The 19,230-nt window shown below is 36.7% G+C and overlaps 1 protein-coding gene across 7 annotated transcripts in view; it reads left to right on the forward strand.

Annotated features, from left to right (window-relative positions):
- The window catches only part of LOC116175557 (serine/arginine repetitive matrix protein 1), a 30,480-nt gene extending 15,176 nt beyond the window's left edge, over positions 1 to 15,304 (forward strand). For 3 of the 7 annotated variants that reach the window (XM_031493724.1, XM_031493727.1, XM_031493728.1), the window contains 5 exons: positions 3,730 to 3,871; positions 5,011 to 5,063; positions 5,112 to 6,527; positions 13,276 to 13,461; positions 13,833 to 14,432. In XM_031493724.1, the coding sequence (XP_031349584.1) occupies positions 3,730 to 3,871; positions 5,011 to 5,063; positions 5,112 to 6,527; positions 13,276 to 13,461; positions 13,833 to 14,007 (1,972 nt within the window). In that variant the 3' untranslated portion in view covers positions 14,008 to 14,432. Of the gene's footprint in view, positions 1 to 3,729; positions 3,872 to 5,010; positions 5,064 to 5,111; positions 6,528 to 13,275; positions 13,462 to 13,542; positions 13,694 to 13,714; positions 13,761 to 13,832; positions 14,433 to 15,243 lie in introns of those variants that run through there. The other 4 variants (XM_031493729.1, XM_031493726.1, XM_031493730.1 and 1 more) reach the window with 4 other exon arrangements.
- Positions 15,305 to 19,230: the final 3,926 nt, after the last annotated feature.

Genomic DNA, 19,230 nt, shown 5'->3' on the forward strand with positions numbered 1-19,230 from the left:
ACGTACATATAATCGTATCGATATCTCTCGAGTGGGGTCATGTTCAACACCTGTGAACCTATTTTCTAGTGGAAAAAAACTTTAATACTCTCCATTTTGATAACCCATGGTTCTATTTTGTTTCTTTCATTAAAATTCAGATTTTCAAAGTGGTGATATTCTTTTTGAATCAACCTGTATATGCATTACATAGTGTATAGGTGTATGGAATGGATGTATAAGTGTGTATATAAGTCTAATTTGTAGTACACGAAATATATACCGGTCATGTAGCATAAATTCTTCGATTTGTGCTTTCAGAATTTTTCGGAAAAAATTGTGATTCGTTTATTTTTAATCATAACTTCTTTATTTTTATGATAAAAAGTGCATTTGTAGGTTTTTACAAGACTATTTACATAAAATCCCTTTAAAACTCTTAGTTTTAAAATGGGGTGAGCCAAGAGATTTAAAACAAAGCAGTGCTCGCATATAAATATACGTTTTAAACGTCTATATCCACTTAATTTTTATCGTACAGAAAATTCCCGGTGAGGAAAATGTTTGGAATTAAAAAAGCTACAATTGGATGCTGTATAATTTTTAAATTTTTTGTAGATATTGTGAAGAGAAGAGCGTTATTCACAAAATTGCAAAAATCCGTTGTTCACTTTTAGGTTCAATTATTTCAAAATTAAGTCTTCTAAACTGGTCACTCTTCTAGATGTATTAATAATACGTAATTAGAGAAAACTGGAAAGGGGGAGGACTAATTTTAATTAGGGTGGTAATTAGGGGGTTGCTTTGTAACGGATTACTGTACAGTTTTCCCTTACAAAAATGTTTTCATTACTAGGTTTATTCTTGTTAAAAAATTATTTTATTTGTTTACAACAATTTAAAACATATTTTTGTCGATTCAGCGATTGCATCGTATTGCGTATGCAATATTTTAAATTATTTGTCGTCAATTGACGGATCAATTGTTTCATTTAATTAAGTATTAGTCTGACTTCTGAGCGTAAGTAAATTAATTCTAAGTAACAAGTAATTTAAATGTAATCCGTTTCAGAAACGTACCAGTTTTTTTATAATTTGAATATTGTCACTAGTGGAAATTTTTCCACAAGACGAAATAGGGTTGAACATAAACCGTAAGTAAACAAATGTAAGCAATAAAGTTTCTATTGAAAGTGCTATTTTAGCTATTTCCCGATTTTCTTATTTCGATATAAAAAAATATCGAAAGTAACGGTCAGAAGTCAGAACTACTATCTCCCAGTCAGGAGCCTACATTATTGCCATCTATTAGCATCCCTCCAATCTGGATGTACATCTTTTATAGCCAGAGGAATTTCACATGTTGAGAGGTTGGAGCTGTAAAGACAAAAAGGTCAGAGATACGTCCAATCATTATCATACTTACCTTCACAAAACAAGTGCTGTCCAGCTATCTGTTGAACTTTACCTATGCACATCAAATTTTTGAAAATCCATTACGTATACTTTCCTCGAATGCTTCCATAATTTCTTTTTCATATTGCATTGATTTTAATTATTTTTGTACATAATACTAACATTTAGTTTTAAGTTTTTTGTAATACTATTGTTAATTATAAGGAAGCATTTCGTTCAGTAAAAAAAAAAGGATTTCATTTGGTTTTTTGTGTTCATGATTTTGTCAAAAATGTCGTGACAGCTTGAGCTGATGTTTTCGCTGAAAAAAGTACGGATCTATCTTATTTTCATCATAACTCACTTAACTTTTATGCTAATGTTCGTTTTTAAAAAAACGAAGAAAGTTTTTTTTAAATACTTATAGAATAAGTATTCTACAACTTTTTCTCGAAAAATGCATAGTTTTGCCATTATTTGACTATCAAACTCTCTAATTTAGCGTTTAACGAACAAGAGCTAACTTTTAACAAACCAAAACTCGGTTGGTATTGTTCATACAGAAATTAGTAAAAAAAAAACCTTTTCTTTGCTTTTTTAAAACCTACGATTTTGTTCTCCACAGTTTTTTTTATAAAATGCATACTTTTCGTGTTTGTCGCGAATAACCAATTACAAACATTGATCTTTTCTATGAAAAACTCATACTTTCGGTCGCGAATAACTGGAGAAGTATTAACTTTCTAAAAAAATGTATAGAACACTTTTTGCTTAGAATTAATACTTCTATCTATTCCTGTATAAAAATTACAATAAAAAATTACCACCCCTGAGGTGGGGTGGCAACCACCCCCAGGGGGAAAGCGCTCATTGCGATGATATACATTTTGATCCTTAGGCTATTCCCTACCTACTGTCGAAATTTCAAGATAATCGATTCATTTTGAAAAAATTGCCATGGCAAAACCTTAATTTCCTGGACGAAAAAGGTTTGTGTGTCAAATGATCCCCTTTTGACCAACTTCACATCTGTCTAGAATAAAAATCCAGCACTACGTTCTGATCCCGATGATCTGTGTACTCCTGTCACTCCTGATATCCCAACATATAAGCGCTTACTTACAGGTGAGCCAATTTCGAGAGGGAAAAGCGAGGATTAATGTTTAGAAAAACTGTTTTGAAAAATTTCTTACCGAACATCATGGAAATGAAAATAAATTTTAAATATAATTTTAATGGTTTCAAATACGCAACTTGAGTCGTAAGCGTAACTAGTTCTTAAACGATGTTAGTTTATTAACCCATTATTCCACATTTCTATACAATTCCTAGGCAATGCGTATCATTGAGGGAAGGAAAATTTTTTATACAGCTCCCTCCCCATGGCTGAAGTAGTTTCCCTTCCCCTAAGTTTTAAAGGAAAATGCACCCCAAATTTTGAGGTAGTGTTTCATATCCAGTATCCAAAATAAAAGCTTCAGTACGTTACCAATTTATGTAACCAACTGGAACTTAGGTTGTTTAATGTACAAGTCGATAGCTCTGAGAAGCATAAAAACTAAAAAGAATTACAATAATAAAAGCCGTAGGTATTTCTTATCTTGCAATGTGATATGATACGCAAGGTCATTATACGGGTTAATTGAGGTAACGAGTATCCTAGTGTCCCTGCCGTAATCTAGAATTCTAGACAGGATGTTATCTAATTAAGACACAGAGGTCTTTAGAAGCGAAAATAGGGACGCTGTAATATTCCAACGGCGCGCCACCTATTATCATTGGGAGGTGCTATTATGGCGCAATTCACATATTAAATGGCGGAAAAATTTATTATTTTCATGAAAATTTGCATCATGTCGGAACGGAAGCACCGAGAAACTTCACTTAAGTTTCAAAAGATTCTAAATATGTAGTATTTTAAAATGTGAAAGTGTAGGAGATAACCATTACACAGTTCCATTTTAAATAATTGTTTTCTAAAAACCAAAAATTATAAAATCCTTATTACTGAAGGTATCGAATTCAAAACTTCCTATTATTAGCCCATATGCATTGTGATCATTTTAAAACAAGATTGGTTCAAATCGGTGCAGAAATAAAGTAGTGATGCAAAAAGAAATCCGCCCATGTTATAGGTATAGGCGCTATCGCCACCTTAAATGCAGATTGATAAATAAACGGTTACAGAAAAATGAACATTGATATGCGCAAAGTTTCACTTTTGACATTAAAAGAGAATTTTGATTCTTATTCTGCTTATGTCATCAAGAACATCCAAGTTTGATTGTCTACACTGTTTGATTAATCGCGTCTTAAAACGGTTAACGGTATGAACTAAAATACGTTTTTATTTAGATCGACGAAATCCAAAGAAACAAAGAAGAAATCCAAGAGTAAGCATTCCGGAAATTCATCCGATAGCGACTCGTCCCAGTCGGACGATTCCAATAGTGACGACGATGACAGGCGCAAGAAGAAGAAGCTGAAGAAAAAGGAGGTTGGTTAACAGAGGCTGTAGAATTTTTCCATTTTTGTAGTCTTTTAACACGAGTACATACTGTTACTAACTACTACTCTTATAAGTCTATAAATTCTCGTTGCTTGTTATAATTGGTTTTATTCATAGAGGAGTTCGATTCGGAAGACGTGGATAACGGACTAAGTATTTTGTTTTTGTTCGCGGAAGTACGCCACCGAATCATCTCGAATTGATTTGTTGGCTTACTTTCGGCCTTTTGTCACGAGAACTTGCTAAAGTGCGGCTAGCGTCAGGTTTGCGTTTTTTACCTATTCGTAAGCTCCTAAGTTCCTAATTAAATTTACTTGTGCATGTGCTCAAGTTTTATGTTTATGGAAGTTAAACATTGTTCTGTTTGAACCTTGCACATCATAACATAGGATTAACCTGACTGGCTTACAACGCTGATAGTAAGTATAGGCCCATAGGCCCCTAGAAATCAACTGCATGCTCTTCATATAAATTACCAGTTTGATAGGCATACAGCTCAACAGGGCCGGGACGTTCGGCATTTTTCGGAAGGATTTCCAAGTTCTTCCGAGTGCGTTCGAACGTCTGACTCTCGCTGTAATTGCCTAACATTCGAATTTTTAGGTACACAGTAATTTTAGTAACTTTAAGATAATTCACCAGAAGTGCATTACACAAGCTTTTCTTGTGATTTTTCCATCTGAAGCACAGATAAAATACAGCAGATGCAGTGTGGCTTTAATTTTTCACTCGCATATCTCCTCATTACAAATGCGAAACTCAGGTGGCGTTGCCGCTTTGTGCAGTATATTTCAATTGTTACCTTGCCGAGGAGTTTATCTTTCCATAAGTAAATTCACTTGTTTAGCTCTGTATAATTACCGGGGCGCAAGGCCCGCCATATTTGTTTCATAAAAATGTGGCAAATTTAAATATCATGCTGGGTATGGGTTATGCAGGGTAAGATACTTACATTTGTCGCCGTTTTTGATTCATTAATTGTGGTTTTTGTACATTTAGGGGTAGTATCTGGTGTACTTTATTTGTGCGTGAAGTAAACACGTTTCAAAGGAGTTTTCTTGTGTGTTTGTGTGTATTAATAGGTACCTAATTAAACCACATTTCTAAACTTGTGCATTTTCTCACAGAAAAAGAAAGTTGCCAAGAAGAAACGATCTTCTAGTGAAAGTTCTCGTGAAAGGTACACCTCCGCTTTTAATATTTTGGTATGCTAAAACTCAACTTGTAGATCGCCTATTCCTCCTCCTCCTCCAAAACTGACTGACACAGACAAAAATAGTGTCAGGGTAAAAAACTCTAGTAGAGACAACGAAGTACAAAAGATAAGCGTTGATCAGGAATTAAAACGTGGTCACGAGAAGTACGACCTCAACAAAAATCGTTCCGGGTCCCCAAAACATTCGAGACACAGAAAAGAAGAGAAATATCACGAAAGTTATCGATCAAGATCGAGAACTCCGGAGAAGAGGTATTCGAAATCCTACAGAGAGGAGAGACACCAAACAAATCACGTGCAGGAGGACGGCAAGTTTTCTAATTCCAGAACTAAATCGCCCAACTACAGAAGCCACAAAGAGAGACATAGGTCGCGCTCTCCCGTTTCCCATAATAACAAGCGATCCAGCCCGACACACGATTACAGGCGAAGGGTCGATCAAGATCACAAATACTCGACTGCTCGGAAATCGCCCGAGAAGCATTCGGAAAAGCCACAGTCGCCCGTCGCAAGAAGACGATCTCCCGAGCCGAAACGATCTCCAGAGCCTAAAAGGCGAGAATCACCTCCGCCTAGGAAAGGTACGTACCGCCCGTCGCCTGAGCGTCGAAGAAGTTCATATGAGAAACGTGACCATGACCGATACCAAAAAAGGTCTAGGTCTAGGAGTGCCGAGCGTCCTAAGAAGCACAGTGAACCCAAGAGAACCAAGTCAAATTCTATTCATAGATCGCCCGATTTGAACCGTGGCAAAGTCGAGGAACCCAAGTGTAATTCTAGTCAGAATGGTAGATCGCCCGAAACGTCAATGGAGACGCCACCTAGGCTAGAAGCGCCCAAGGTAAATCACAGTTCCGAATCCCAAATTAAAACCCCACCCAGGGAATCGCCAAGGACCGGACCGAAACGTAGCGCGGAAAAGTCGCCCAAACGCAAAGGCCGCCAGCAAATGCCCGTGGTTCGCCTCCGATCGTCGAGCGAAGACGAGAAGTCCGACCACGACAACGAGAACGTCGACGAGGAGCGCGAGAAGGAGCTGCGCGTGCTCCGTCTGCTAAAGTCGGGCCTGGCGGCGAAGGCGAAGGAGTCGCTCGAGAGGAAAATTCCCAAGCTGAGGCAGGAGAGGGCGCCGAAGTCGACAGTCGAGAAGTTCTCGAGTCCGAAGGCGCCGGAGCAGAGGCCGACAATCCAACCGGACAGTTTCGACATTCGCGTTCTGCCGCTCAAATCGAGCGAAACGGTCGAGAAGGGCGTCACGAAGCAGACGCGGAATTACAACTGCAACGAATTCGTGCTGCACAAAAACGAGACGACGAGTAAGAAGTCGACGAGCAGCAGCCGGTCGAGGTCGAGGTCCCATACCAAATCGAACAGCATGTCTAAGGTTAAGAAGTCCAAGTCGAGAAGCTCGTCGCGCTCTTCGTATAGGTAAGAAAATCTAAATAATTGTTGGGTACATGCTTTAAAAATAGAGATTTAATCCAAATCATTCGCATTGCAAGGTTAAATTTAGAAAATGGTAGTTCACAGAGTACAAATATAACAATAGGCTGGGAAAAAAAGAACTGACCAAGAAAAAAACCAGCCAACAAATTAATATTGAACTTTATAACAAAATTAGTTATCTGTAACGGCATGAATGCATATTATGATGGTTGCCAAGTAAATTTATATAATGTCGAATTACAGGCTCCACTGGAATTCCTAAAGAATCAATATTTCACTCACATAACAAAAAACCATCATTAAAACATTACAATAAATTCACGTAATAAGTTTGGATATTGGATGGCCAGTCCAAATCCCACACCGAGTAGTCTTTAGTTGCTCTGGTCATGACATGTAAACATTCTATGAAAACGGTAGGAGTTTGCCTCTCAGAAGAGCCTTTCACATAGGAAGGATACCCCAATTGGTAACAAAAACAAAAGGTCACAACGAGAACACGCCGCACGAGCGAAGAAAGTATGATGCTAATTTTCCCATTCAAAAATCATTTTTTTGATTTTTTAAAATTTATTTGACTTGTTAAATTTCTTAGGGGAATTTTTTGAAAGAAAAAAAATTCCTCTAGTGCTTGAATATGAGCCATATCAAAAGTGTGATTTTCGAATATATCTGAGTGAGAAACAATTCTCCTACTGAAAATCGTATGCGATTCTTTATATCTTGATGATTAAAAAAAGATTAAAGCAATTAAAAAAAATTAAAGAAAGAGTCAAAATATTAATCTTCTCTGGTATGTTAAATTTTTGAAAAGAGAATATAATATAATAATTTTATAGGGGTGTTTATTACAAAAATTCTGTATAATGATTGTTGAATAATCTACTGTTTTCAAAATATATACCGGTCAGGTAAAAAAGTTATAGGACCTGTTTTCAAATAGAGCACCCTAAAACATAGCACATTAATGGCCGTTTGCACCGACAAATTTAAGTGGAGCTTAGCTTAAGCTCCATGGCAACCATTGTTTCAATAATCGTTGCCATGGATTTTAAGCTACGCTTAAGCTAAGCTCCGCTTAAATTTGTCGGTGCAAGCGGGCATAAGTGCTCTTGTCAGAAATTTACCACACCAAGGATGATATTTAAAAAGATACAACTGATTCAAAAAAATTAAAAAAACATTCGAAAAGATTAAAAAAAACTTCAAAAGATCAAAATAACAAAAATTCAAAAACAAAACTTTCCTTGAATGTTTTTCAATTTTGAATTCCTTTAGCTGTAGAAAAGAATTTAATACGTTATCCTTTTAAATTATAGTATATGGGGTGTACTATAAAATTAGGTTAGGTCAGATAACCCATTTAGGTGAGCCCGTATAATTATTTAGAAAATGCTAGATTATTCAACAATTATTAAAAACTAAAAACAGCATTATATTCTGTTTTCAAAAATTTAACACTCCAGGGATAATATTCAAAAAAGATTCAAGTGGTACAAAAAATTAAAGAAAGATTAAAAAGTATACAGGGTGTTTTATTAAAAAAAAATTCGGTTAGGTTGATAACCTAAACGAGAAATTATTACTGAACTGTATTAGAGTTGAAAGCATTTTTGCTTGAGCTTGAGATTATCGTTTTTTGGACATGTTAAAATTTCATGAAATGTCGACGTTTTAGATCATCTTAAGCACATTATAACGGCTGGACGGATTTTGTTCAAGTCTTGGATACGTGCATTAGGCATGCGGAAACGAAAAATAAAGGGCCGGATTTTTGAAAAAAATGGTGTAGCACTGCAACGTAATCGAACTTTTATTTAAACAAATTGTCATTAATTATTCCATAGGCGTTATTTTTTTGTGTACAACTTACAAAAAATTGTGGCAGGTTTTATTAAAAATAAAAAATGAGAAGAAAGTTTCAAAGTTGATTTTGTTAACATTTTGGCAAACACTTTTTTTAATAGGTATGTTTTTTGTTTTGTGCCCTGACACAAATAAAAGCAAGTTAGGCAGCTGTTCTGTCAAGAATTTGGCACCTAGTTTTAAAAATGGCAGGCTTGGTTTCAGCATTTTTCTCTGAAATGTTCTTATGGAATGCTTAGTTTTTTTGGTATCAGCGGAGATTTTGTTGGGGGGGGGGGGGGCAGTTAAAATTTGACATTTGGCGAAGCCAATCATAAATTTTCTTTATTTGATTAAAGACCCAACAAAATTAAGTATGTGAATTAGCCTGTGTCTCAATTCAAGACTTACCCCTGGCGCGATTTAGTTTTAGTTTTTTTGGACAAAAAATGCGAAAAACCGAGGAGAAAAGGCTGTAACAGCGAAAAGGGTATAATGTCACATAAAAAACTAGTGCTTTTCAAGTACTTTTCAATTCTTCCATAAAATGGAGTGTGCCATTTAAACATTTGTAAATTTGATACGCCACTGGAATACAGCGTACCACTGGTAACCAGAAATATTTTAAAAACATGACAACTTGCCCGCACTTTTTTTCAATATCCTTTATGGTAAAGGAATTACGATTCCAGGGGTCATAGATGCTGGAGAGACTTTTGATTTTAAATGTTGCTAAGCAGTGTAACAGGTGCCTAAATATGTAAAAAATGCGTCATAGAGGGGCCAAATCAAACATTTATTTCCACTGTGTCCATTTTTCGAGTGCCACTATGGGGATCTCGCTTACCTGAAGAGATAGAGAGTGGGTTAAATGGGAGCGAAGTTGCGAATTTTCGTGCTGAATAATAATCTGAAAAGAAATTAAAAATATCTTTAGTAGTTTTGAAAATATCGCAAAAAAACATTATTCAGACACTTTTTAATTTTTCAGGAAGAGTGCTTTGGAAAAACAAAAGTTCTTTTATCGTGAACAAAAGTTTGACAGTTTGATCCATATGCCTGATTGGAGCGTTGGCAGGGAACTAGTTGTGTTGAGATTTTCATCTGAATAGAATTGAACCTTTCGTTTTGCAAGAAAATTATAATTCAAATTAAAACAAAGAATAAATAATATTTTCGCAATAAATCTAGCACAAACGTAAATTACACTACTGGAAATAAGTCAACCTTTTGTTCACAACAAAAGAACGTTTTGTTTTTCCAAAGCACTCTTCGCAGAAAACGAAAATTGTAATTTTAGGAAAAATTTGTTACTGAACCACCAAGTGTGATATATTGTTGTAAAGAGAAAAAAAGACGTAATCTCAAAATGTCAAAATCCAAAACGGCGCCCATAAGAAAAATTAAAGTTGCCACGTGTTTATCCGTCATCTTAAAAGCTATTGAAAACGGGATGCCATATTCGAAATCTCCATTAAAAAGTGTCTGAATAATGTGTTAATTAGAAATGTCTACAACGATTAGTTTACTATGAAAAAATTAAAAACGAAAATCAGAAATTTTCTTTTTTTTGCCATATTTTCAAAACTATTGAAGATATTTTAAATTTCTTTTCAGATTATTATTCAACACGAAAATTCGCAACTTTGCCCTCATTTAACCAAATGTCTATCTCTTAAGATAAAGCGAGATCCTCATAGTAGCACTCGAAAAATGGACACTCTGTATTTGGGAGTTTTGCCCCTCCTAAAATTTTCGTTTTTTTTTAAAGTGTATCACGTAGAAGAATAGAACTAATGGCTTTACCTAGGTTTTTTGGATATGCTTTTTCCGATTTCGTAAAAAAATACTATTGGATGAAACACTAAGAAGTGCGAAAAAATTCCAATTTCAACGAAACTTTGTATAATCAGGAATCGCTGAACATGAATATAACGAAACAAGGTAGGTCTTGGAAAATTACTTTAATAAGAAGCGTTAAAAGGAAACGTTATTCTTTGCACTTTATTGTATAAAAAATCATTCAAAAAATTTAAGTAAACCTACATGCTTAAATAGTATATTAAGATACAAGTGTATAATCAGGTCTTTAAAGCACGCGCAACGAGTTTAAGGGCACGACGCAAAGCGGAGTGCCTTTAACGTTGCAAGTGCTTTAAAGACTAATTATACACGTGTATCTTATAGTATTTTTTATTATACCTGCAGTATAATTTAAAAATAGGAAATACAATGAAGTCATATTGACGTTATACTCGAATACATGTCTAATTAAGTGGGCTGGGTGTTCGTAATTTCACGATTGCCATGGAAATGTCACTTGACGTTTGCTTATAAAAATCATCGTCTTTGTGAATTAAACGATTTCCGTTGAAAAAGATAATACACCGTCCATTAAATCGATTGTTGTAAAATCTAAACAAACGTTGGTAGGTGTAAAATCCAACTCCAGTAAAGCCTATTATAAAGAATATGAAAAGTTGTTTCCATGGATGAATAGGAAGTTACTTACAAATACAGTCTTAAATGCATCCATAATGCTAGCATATATGAAGGAAATGTCAAAGGTATTTAAATCTTCAATATTTTGGTGCATTCATTCAAAACTTTAAAGCAATGCTGCGATTAAAAAGTGGAACAGATTTGGAAGCATGCCCTAAATTACGCGCGTTTGTGAAAGCTTCAACCAAAGGATAGGTACAAAAGCCAAAGAAATGTTCTGCATTTACAGAAAGCGACCTAAGAGGATTTTTTATTTCATCCAGATGACAGTTTCAAAAGTCATACTTGAAGTATCGTTACTTAGCAACTTTAAAGCACGTGTGTTTTAAAGGCCTTTTTTCGCACGCATTTGAGTGTTTAAAACGGAGATTGTGATTCAGGTATAATAAAATAGTTATTTGTGTACCAAGGCCGTAAAAGTGATCTTTTTTGGCCGAAGCTGCTGTTTGTGGCCGAGGCGGTAGCCGAGGCCGCAATTCAGATGAGGCCTAACAAATCACTTTTGGCCAAGGTGCACACAACATTTTTTAGGCGATCATCAAAAAAGAATTCAAAAATTTGCTCATAAACATATTTTTTCTGAAAATCATAGTTATCTTAGACAATTAAAAACAAAGCATTTCCTGTCATATGTAATTATAATTAGCATCTTTGCGTGTGTTTTGTGCGTATCAAAATGGGTGATAGCGACAGTTCAGATACCTACCCAAAATGAAATTTTGGAAGCTGCAAGCGTTGCGACCCTATGTCATATATGATATAAGAGCAGGAGTTTGAGAGTAAAAGTACAATCGCAACTTCCTCCGCTGCACAAGATTTTAATAATGTCAAATGCAATACGTTCTTCGTAACTGTGGCTTCCAAGACCTTATAGTTAACATGCTGTACAATTATTAGAAACCTGATTACCTACTTTGATGGTAGGTATAGGTAGCTACTTGTGTTTTCGGTTAATTGCTGGTGATTCTTCGTATAATAATGTAAGCAACAACATCTTCCTCACGTTTTGGTTCTACACTTCAAAAAGGTCTGCAAGCAGCAAAGATTGAAACGTCAAACTATAATTTTAAATGTGAACATTGTGATTATGCAAAATGGTGTGAAACATTCCTACAAGTCCGAAAATGAAAAAAACGCACGTGGATGGCCCAATCCTTGATGGGGCGAGACCAGATAGACGCTTTGTATCAAACAGATTACTGTTTCTCAAACATCAGTTTCAAATAAGTACAGTTTGACAGATGTGTACAATAAAGTAAAGTTTGACAGAAGCGTAAAATAAAGTGAAACTTTATGGCCGCAAAAGCGACCATAAAATCAACGTTTTTGTGATGATAGCCTAAAAAATGATTTATTGTACCGTGCGTCTAGCAAGGCGTCTACATCAGGGGCGGACTGGGTAACTGCGGGCCAGGTGGAATTGCATAGGTTACGGGCCATTAAAGTATTAGTGTAGTAATGATGGTGACCGAGGGGGGGGGGTAGCTCTGAGGTGCACCACAAAAACATTTTAAAGTACTCCTTTCTCGAAAATAAATTACCATACAGTTTTTTTTTAAATTGCAGCTGATAATTAAAAGTTACAAAATATACAATCCACATGAGATGTGTCGCCTATCATTTCATTGTATTTCAGCACTTATTAATAGTGCAAGAAACTAAATACAGCACATACTTATAAATTTCCAACGGGCCATTATGATCTACAGGCCAAGTGGCAATCGCCCCCCCCCCCGTGTCAGTCCGCCCCTGGTCTACATAACTAAGAGGGTCACTATTTTTCGTGAGGTAATATCGAGGGTATAGAATGAACTTTTTCCAAAATAAAAACATGATTACACCAGTAAAATTATGAAATGAATTTTTTAAATTGAGGTTTTCTCTTAAATTTAATTATATGTAACATTATTTATGTTGCTATGTCAAAAAAAGTGTACTCTTTAAGAATATGTAATGAAAACTAATAGTTGCCATTAAAAAAAATCCCCCCTTGATCATGCAGAAGTACGCCACTGTCCAGAAATACGTAGATTGGTAGTAAATTGTTTATAATTTTGGATACCATTAAGCTTCTTTTAAAAAAATGTTGCAAAGGTATTCAGGGTTCCAGACAAAATTTTCACCTTGTATTTAGTAAACTATAGGCATTTTCTGCGGAACTATTTTAATGACTTGTCAGAAACTTTAAAACTATTAACAATCTCTTCAGAACTCTAACAAAAAGCCAGCGGGAAGTTGGGTGGGATTTTAGGATTTGTCAAAAACTTTACGGGGGTGTCCTGAACTATAGTTACAATTGCAAGTGCGCTGTTTTTATCTGTTGAATTCCTTTCAAAAATAAAAAATTATATCACAACTAAACTTTTTCAAATTCTTTACAAAGCAGATCGTCATCATCAAGCAGTAGCCATCACACGACGTCCAGATCACCATCGCGAGCGCATAGCAGTCGCTCGCGATCGCGAAGCACCTCGCGCAGTACAAGCTCCGATTCCTCGAGGTCTCGTTCCCCTTCCATTCCTAGACGTCACGGTTCGCCGAGCTTTCTCGACCGGCGTAGGATAACGAGGTGAGTTACCTTAAGCATGATTTACCTAGAAAAAGGATAGTTCGCACGAATAGATGTTTATTTTTATTGTTTTTATTTCAGCAAGAAGGTGTAACACTTGAAATGATTTGTAGCGTAGGTTTTGTTTTTATGATTTTGTTTAGCGTAAGTAAATTTTTATTCTGTATTACATTACGTTTAAGTTGATCCTGTCCTACAATGTTTGACGCAAATAAATGTTGTACATTCTTCATTTTTATTATATTTGCTATAGGCTCGTCCACTACTTTGCACCACGCGCTTAGTAAACTGCTTCGCTCTGTAGTTACGACGTGCAAGCATGATCTTACAGTGACTAATTGCATGGAATTTACTAACCAATACTAATACAGTGCACGCAAACGACCTATTCCGTACCATCGTCCGACACCTTCTTCGCCTTCCACCGCAAGCAGCTACAGCAGTAGCCCTTGGTACAACAGAAATCACAGCTCCAGTAGAAGCAATTCAAACACGAGTACTTCGAGATCGGCAACGAGATCGCCTTTACCTCTACTGTCACCATAAAACATTAGCCGACCAAATTTGTGTATATTTGTTGTAAATTATTTAAAGAAAAAGGTATGGGAATTTGTTATAAAATACTCATTCAAGCTACATTTTCGGAGTGCAATATTTTTTTAATTTATTTGAGAGGAATACTCCTTTTTTTTGTACATAGAAATTTAGTTACTACTTAGAACAGGGCATGCTTGTTTTGTGCAATCTTCTGAGAAGACTCCACTTCGTATTCATTCCAATTCTAGTCATAAACGGTGTGATAAAGATTTAACTTATTTAATTTATTAAAGAGCTTCAAGGTTATTGAAGGACGCAATTTGCAATAGGTAACGTAGGGTCTTATGTTTTCTCTATTTACAAAATGTATCTCAAAGAGCATTAGTACGTAAATACTTGTTAGCTAAGTGAGTAAATATATCCTTACAGCCGTTTATTAGAGTTTTCATTCTTCACTTCCAATTCCAAGTGCTACTCGTCACTGGAAAGTGAGAAATTTACAAGATTCCTGTTGTCCGTGTAACATCCTCTTTGGGGTGGTGATTCTACCAAACCCATGTGGTGCATGTGCTTATTTAGTTTGCGGTGCCTAGAAACTATGCTCACCGAGTAACCTCGGGTTCTTCCTTGATAGCCATGTGCAAAACTGTGCCAGGCTACGAGGTGGTCCTTTGAAGGCTTCTCTCACATGGTGACAATCTAACATGTTCCATCTAACATTGTGTGGGTTTGGGTGTCTTGAGTTACAACTGTAAGTGGAAGAGTCGGCTCTGGACCTTGAAACACCTGATTTGAGGTCAGTCGGGCTAACTCATCCGCTTTCTCATTACTTTCCCTTCCAGCATGCGAGTACAAGGATGCTTGGTGACATTCGGAAACCAACTTAAAGGTAATTTTACAGTGACCAAGTGCTTGCAGGGCAGCCCTGGTGTCACAGGAGATTTTGATAGTTTTATTTTTTATGTTATGCATAAGAACTTTTCATGCACCAAGCGGTAGTCCTACCAACTCTGATTGGAATACAGTGGGAAGCTTGCCTAGTGGTGGGGTGATATGGAAGTTCAGTTCTTTGGAGTAAATACCAGTGCTCGTTTCTTCCATTGTTTTAGATCCATTCGTGAAGATGAATATGTCATCCCCACCCTCGTGAAATCGATCGCCCTTCTATCCCTTAATCACCTCGCCCAGAATTGGAGAGTGGCCCACCTTAATACTGCTGCTATTCAACAACCCCTTATTTTTCAGATGCAATGGATGCCAGAGTAGTCTGCCCTCTCACGCGGAGATCTAGTGGAAGCAGATCCAGATGGGCTTCCATGGTAGTTGTTCGCATGGCGCCCCTGCAAGCAAGGTACGCAAGTGTTTGCACATGAATAAGAAGTTCTATAGTTGTGGAGAATCTGGTTCTAGGCCACCAAACAATGGCTCCATAGCAGAGCATGTGTCCCATTTTGGTTAAGACTGCAGTGTATCTCACCTGTTTTTAACGATAGGGACTTGCGGTTTTCGCGAAAGTTGGTATTTTTTAAGTGCAATACCCTGTATATCTTAACGGAAGTTTTTGCATTTTTTTCCTGATTACATTGATGTATCACAACCTATATTTTTTTTTAATTTTAGCCATGAACAAAAAATAATAACCTATTTTTTTACAGTTTTTAAATAGTAGGCTATGGATTTATGGAGATGTTGTTTTGTTTGCAGCCGATAGCAATCAATAAACATGGCCAACGGTAGAAACATTTCAAAATTTTGAAAAATATGATATAATATACAGGGTGGTGACTTGCGCATCATAGGGATTTCAATGTAAAATTCATAACATGCGATTATTGGCTTCCCAAATTATTTTAGAGCAAAAACGTATTAAGGTTTTTTGTAGAAAACAATTTTTCACGTCAATTAACACGTTCAATTTTTTGCATAATAAAGACGGAAAATTGGAAAAATAAAGCCTCCATCTTTTTCAATAATCTGTGATGCCATGGAATTTTATAATACAAAAACTACGCCAATATCCGTCATGCCATGGAATGTCTGCTATAAAACAAATCAAATTCTATCAAAAAGTATTATAGAACAGCGAATTCAATATAAAGAAAGACCAAATTACTAAAAACGGTTTCCTAATATAACAATTTACAATAAATGTTCGAATAAGTCACCATTAACTGCAAGAGAGTAACCAAGTCGATCATAAAATCTATTTCGAACTGCTGCTAATTGATAACTGGATATCTTTTTGTTTTAGAAAATTCCATGGCATCACAGATTATTGAAAAAAATGGGGGTTTTATTTTTCCAATTTTCCGTCTTTATTATGCAAAAATGGAAAACTAATACGGTTGATTGACGTAAAGAATTGTTTTCTACAAAAAACCTTAATACATAACATTTTTGCTCTAAAATAATTTGGGGAGTCAATAATCGCATGTTATGAATTTTACATTGAAGTCCCTATGATGCGTTACGTAAGTCACCACCCTGTATAAAAAAATATTGGTTGTGATAAATCAATGTAATGAGGAAAACGAGAGTGTTAGCGTTTAAAAAATACTAATATTGACCTAAATCTCAGATATGGTGGTCCAAACAAAATTTTTAACTACGCCACTGGATTCTACGTAAAAATATATAAAAAATCCGTTTTTACCTTTTTTCTATCTTTCATGGGTAGTAAGATTTTGTTGTTTTTACCCTGTATCTCAGATACAGCTAGCTTGATTCTGTTTGTGGTATTAAAAGTTTCATAAAAAAGTGGCACAGGGCGCCAAAATCGCAAGTCTCCATCCTTAAAAACAACCGAGATACACTGCAGGCTCAACCAAAATAGGAAAGACAACCTTCGGGAATTATTATAGTACTAGGGGTGGTTCCAGTTGGTTCCTGCGTTGCGCCCTTTTGATCTATTGTGCTTTTTGGTACTGTCTACCCTTCAAGGAACCTGTATCTTTAACAAAGTTTAGGATTTTGATTTGGAAAATCTTGGTTACTTCCTCTTGTCCATGTTTTTCATTTTCAAGTCAGTGTTGTGCATATGCTTCACATTGGCAAATTATGTGGTTGTGGTGTTTCGTCATCCTTACCACAACCCCTGCATAACGAGCTATTAATCAATCCCATTTTGTGCAGCTGTTTGTTCAAACGACAGTGTGGCCTGTGACCATTTTTGTCTCGAGTTTTGTCTTCATTCTACTTAGCTTTAAGATGGACGTTTGGGGTTTCCAGCAAGATCTTGGAATGGTTCTGTCCTGGAATTTTCGACCAATGTCTGCAGTGCTCTTTTGTGAGTTTTGCCTGAAACTCATTTCTGGCTGTTATATGTAATCCTCTTAAAGCAACTTTGCAACCTTTCACTTGTCACTTTGCAATGTCATTATTTTAAAGAGCAAAGATTGTTATCTATTTCATAATAGTTCATTTTTCATTTGCCTATTATATGCCAATTATATCTGTCATATGAGATATATAAAGCAGTCTATGACGCCCGAGGGCATAATGAGATGACAATCCATTATGCCCTCTCATTATGCCCTCAAACTGCCTGTCAAATATATTGATGGAGTTATGTAATAAAAAAAGATGCTACTTGATTCGTATGAAGCACTAACAATAATCATTACATTTGTATATTGGAAATGAATTATTTGGAACAATGAAAAATAAAATTTTGTATGCACCTCGGGCATTACTCGATATTTAACCCTTGGGCGACTTACAATCCCTCGGGCTAGAGGCCCTCGGGCTCTGTCGCCCTCGGCATAAATATTGCCTTAATGCCCTTGATACATAAATTAGTCAACGTAGCATTTCGTGTGTCATCTACTTTACATATTTTGAGTGGTATCACGTGTCAAAATAGTCTTTATGGACCAAAATATTATCAGAAAAATGCAGAGTGACAAGTGAAAGTTGTTTTTTTTATGTTTTATGAAATAGGCCCCTGGGTGCTTACGATTTCCCATGTGCTCATGTCACACTTGTGACTGTGTTAGATCTTCTAGTGCGTTTAGCACTTGTTTGCATTCAAGGACTAGTCTTGAATCATCTGAGTTTAATGGTGTAATTGCTGATTTGCTGCCTGTAAGTACAAAGATTTTCCTGTGAGCCTAAGCAGCTGCCGTCAGGATTGCGTATACCTAGGCTTGGAGCAGGGTTGTCTTTTGTCCTAGGTAATGAGCGAATGCCCCACTCTTGACGAACCCTCCTCGCCTCAGCTGGTATGCCCTGATTACCAGGTGTAGTGGTGGTAAGTTCAAGATGGTCTCCATAGCTGCCACTGGGTTCTGGGACCTTGTGGCTTTGTACGCTATTTTTTTCAGGTGAGCCCTTGGTCGAACGTCAATATCCGCAAACTCATCCTATAGTTCGAGATCGGCCCGGGTGCTAACTGTGGAGTGCAGTGACAGGTGGCCTGGGCAGCCTGGGCGGTGATGCTTCTGTATAGTTTCTTGCAGTTGCTCCTGTAGCAGCTGCTGGTGTTGTTGTGGTGGTTGTACTGACGTACTGCCATCTCAGGTTCGGCAGGGTTACTATAATCCTCACCCCCTCCCCCCACCCCCCGTGGCGACGATGCCGAAAATTATCCCCCCCCCCCCTGAAGTTGATCCTTCGTCACGGCTGTGTGAAAGAGACACCAGCTGCCTACCTATTCGTCCAGGAATTTTCTAAACGCCGCTTGACCGCTACCAGATCATCAAGTTCCCCTGGGACCCAGATGACAGCCTTGCGGAGCGTAGGAAGGCAGTCTTATCTGCACTCGAGGGAATGGTTGATCTCGCACTATATTTTTAGGATCTCGCCCGAGTACCTCCAAACCCTGGAAGGTGGGTGCTAGTGTAGCGCCTTTTAGGGCCAACAGATGCTGGTTATGGAATGGAAGGGCGAGGTATGTAGGTAGACCTTCCTATAACTTCTTGTAACAGCATGATTGGTCGAGCATTTGACCTACCACACAGTTCAGAGTGCATAATCATTACTTTCTCAAATCCAAACTGTTATAAACACCACCTTAAGATCCCTAGTAACTAGCAGATACAGATTCATACTAATTGGAATATTAAGATGCCCAATATGTTACATGTTTCGTATAATTTTTTACTTTTTGATCGAGTAGTGCTTTGAACCATGAGCTACATTGACTAGTGTGGTGGCAAATGACGCGTTCTTGTACTTACGGCCGGTATCATAGAGCATATATACTTAGTATGGTCGTTAAGGCATGTGATTGGT

This window comes from Photinus pyralis, unplaced genomic scaffold (assembly GCF_008802855.1).
Source record: "Photinus pyralis isolate 1611_PpyrPB1 unplaced genomic scaffold, Ppyr1.3 Ppyr1.4_LG7, whole genome shotgun sequence".
Lineage (NCBI taxonomy): Eukaryota > Metazoa > Arthropoda > Insecta > Coleoptera > Lampyridae > Photinus > Photinus pyralis.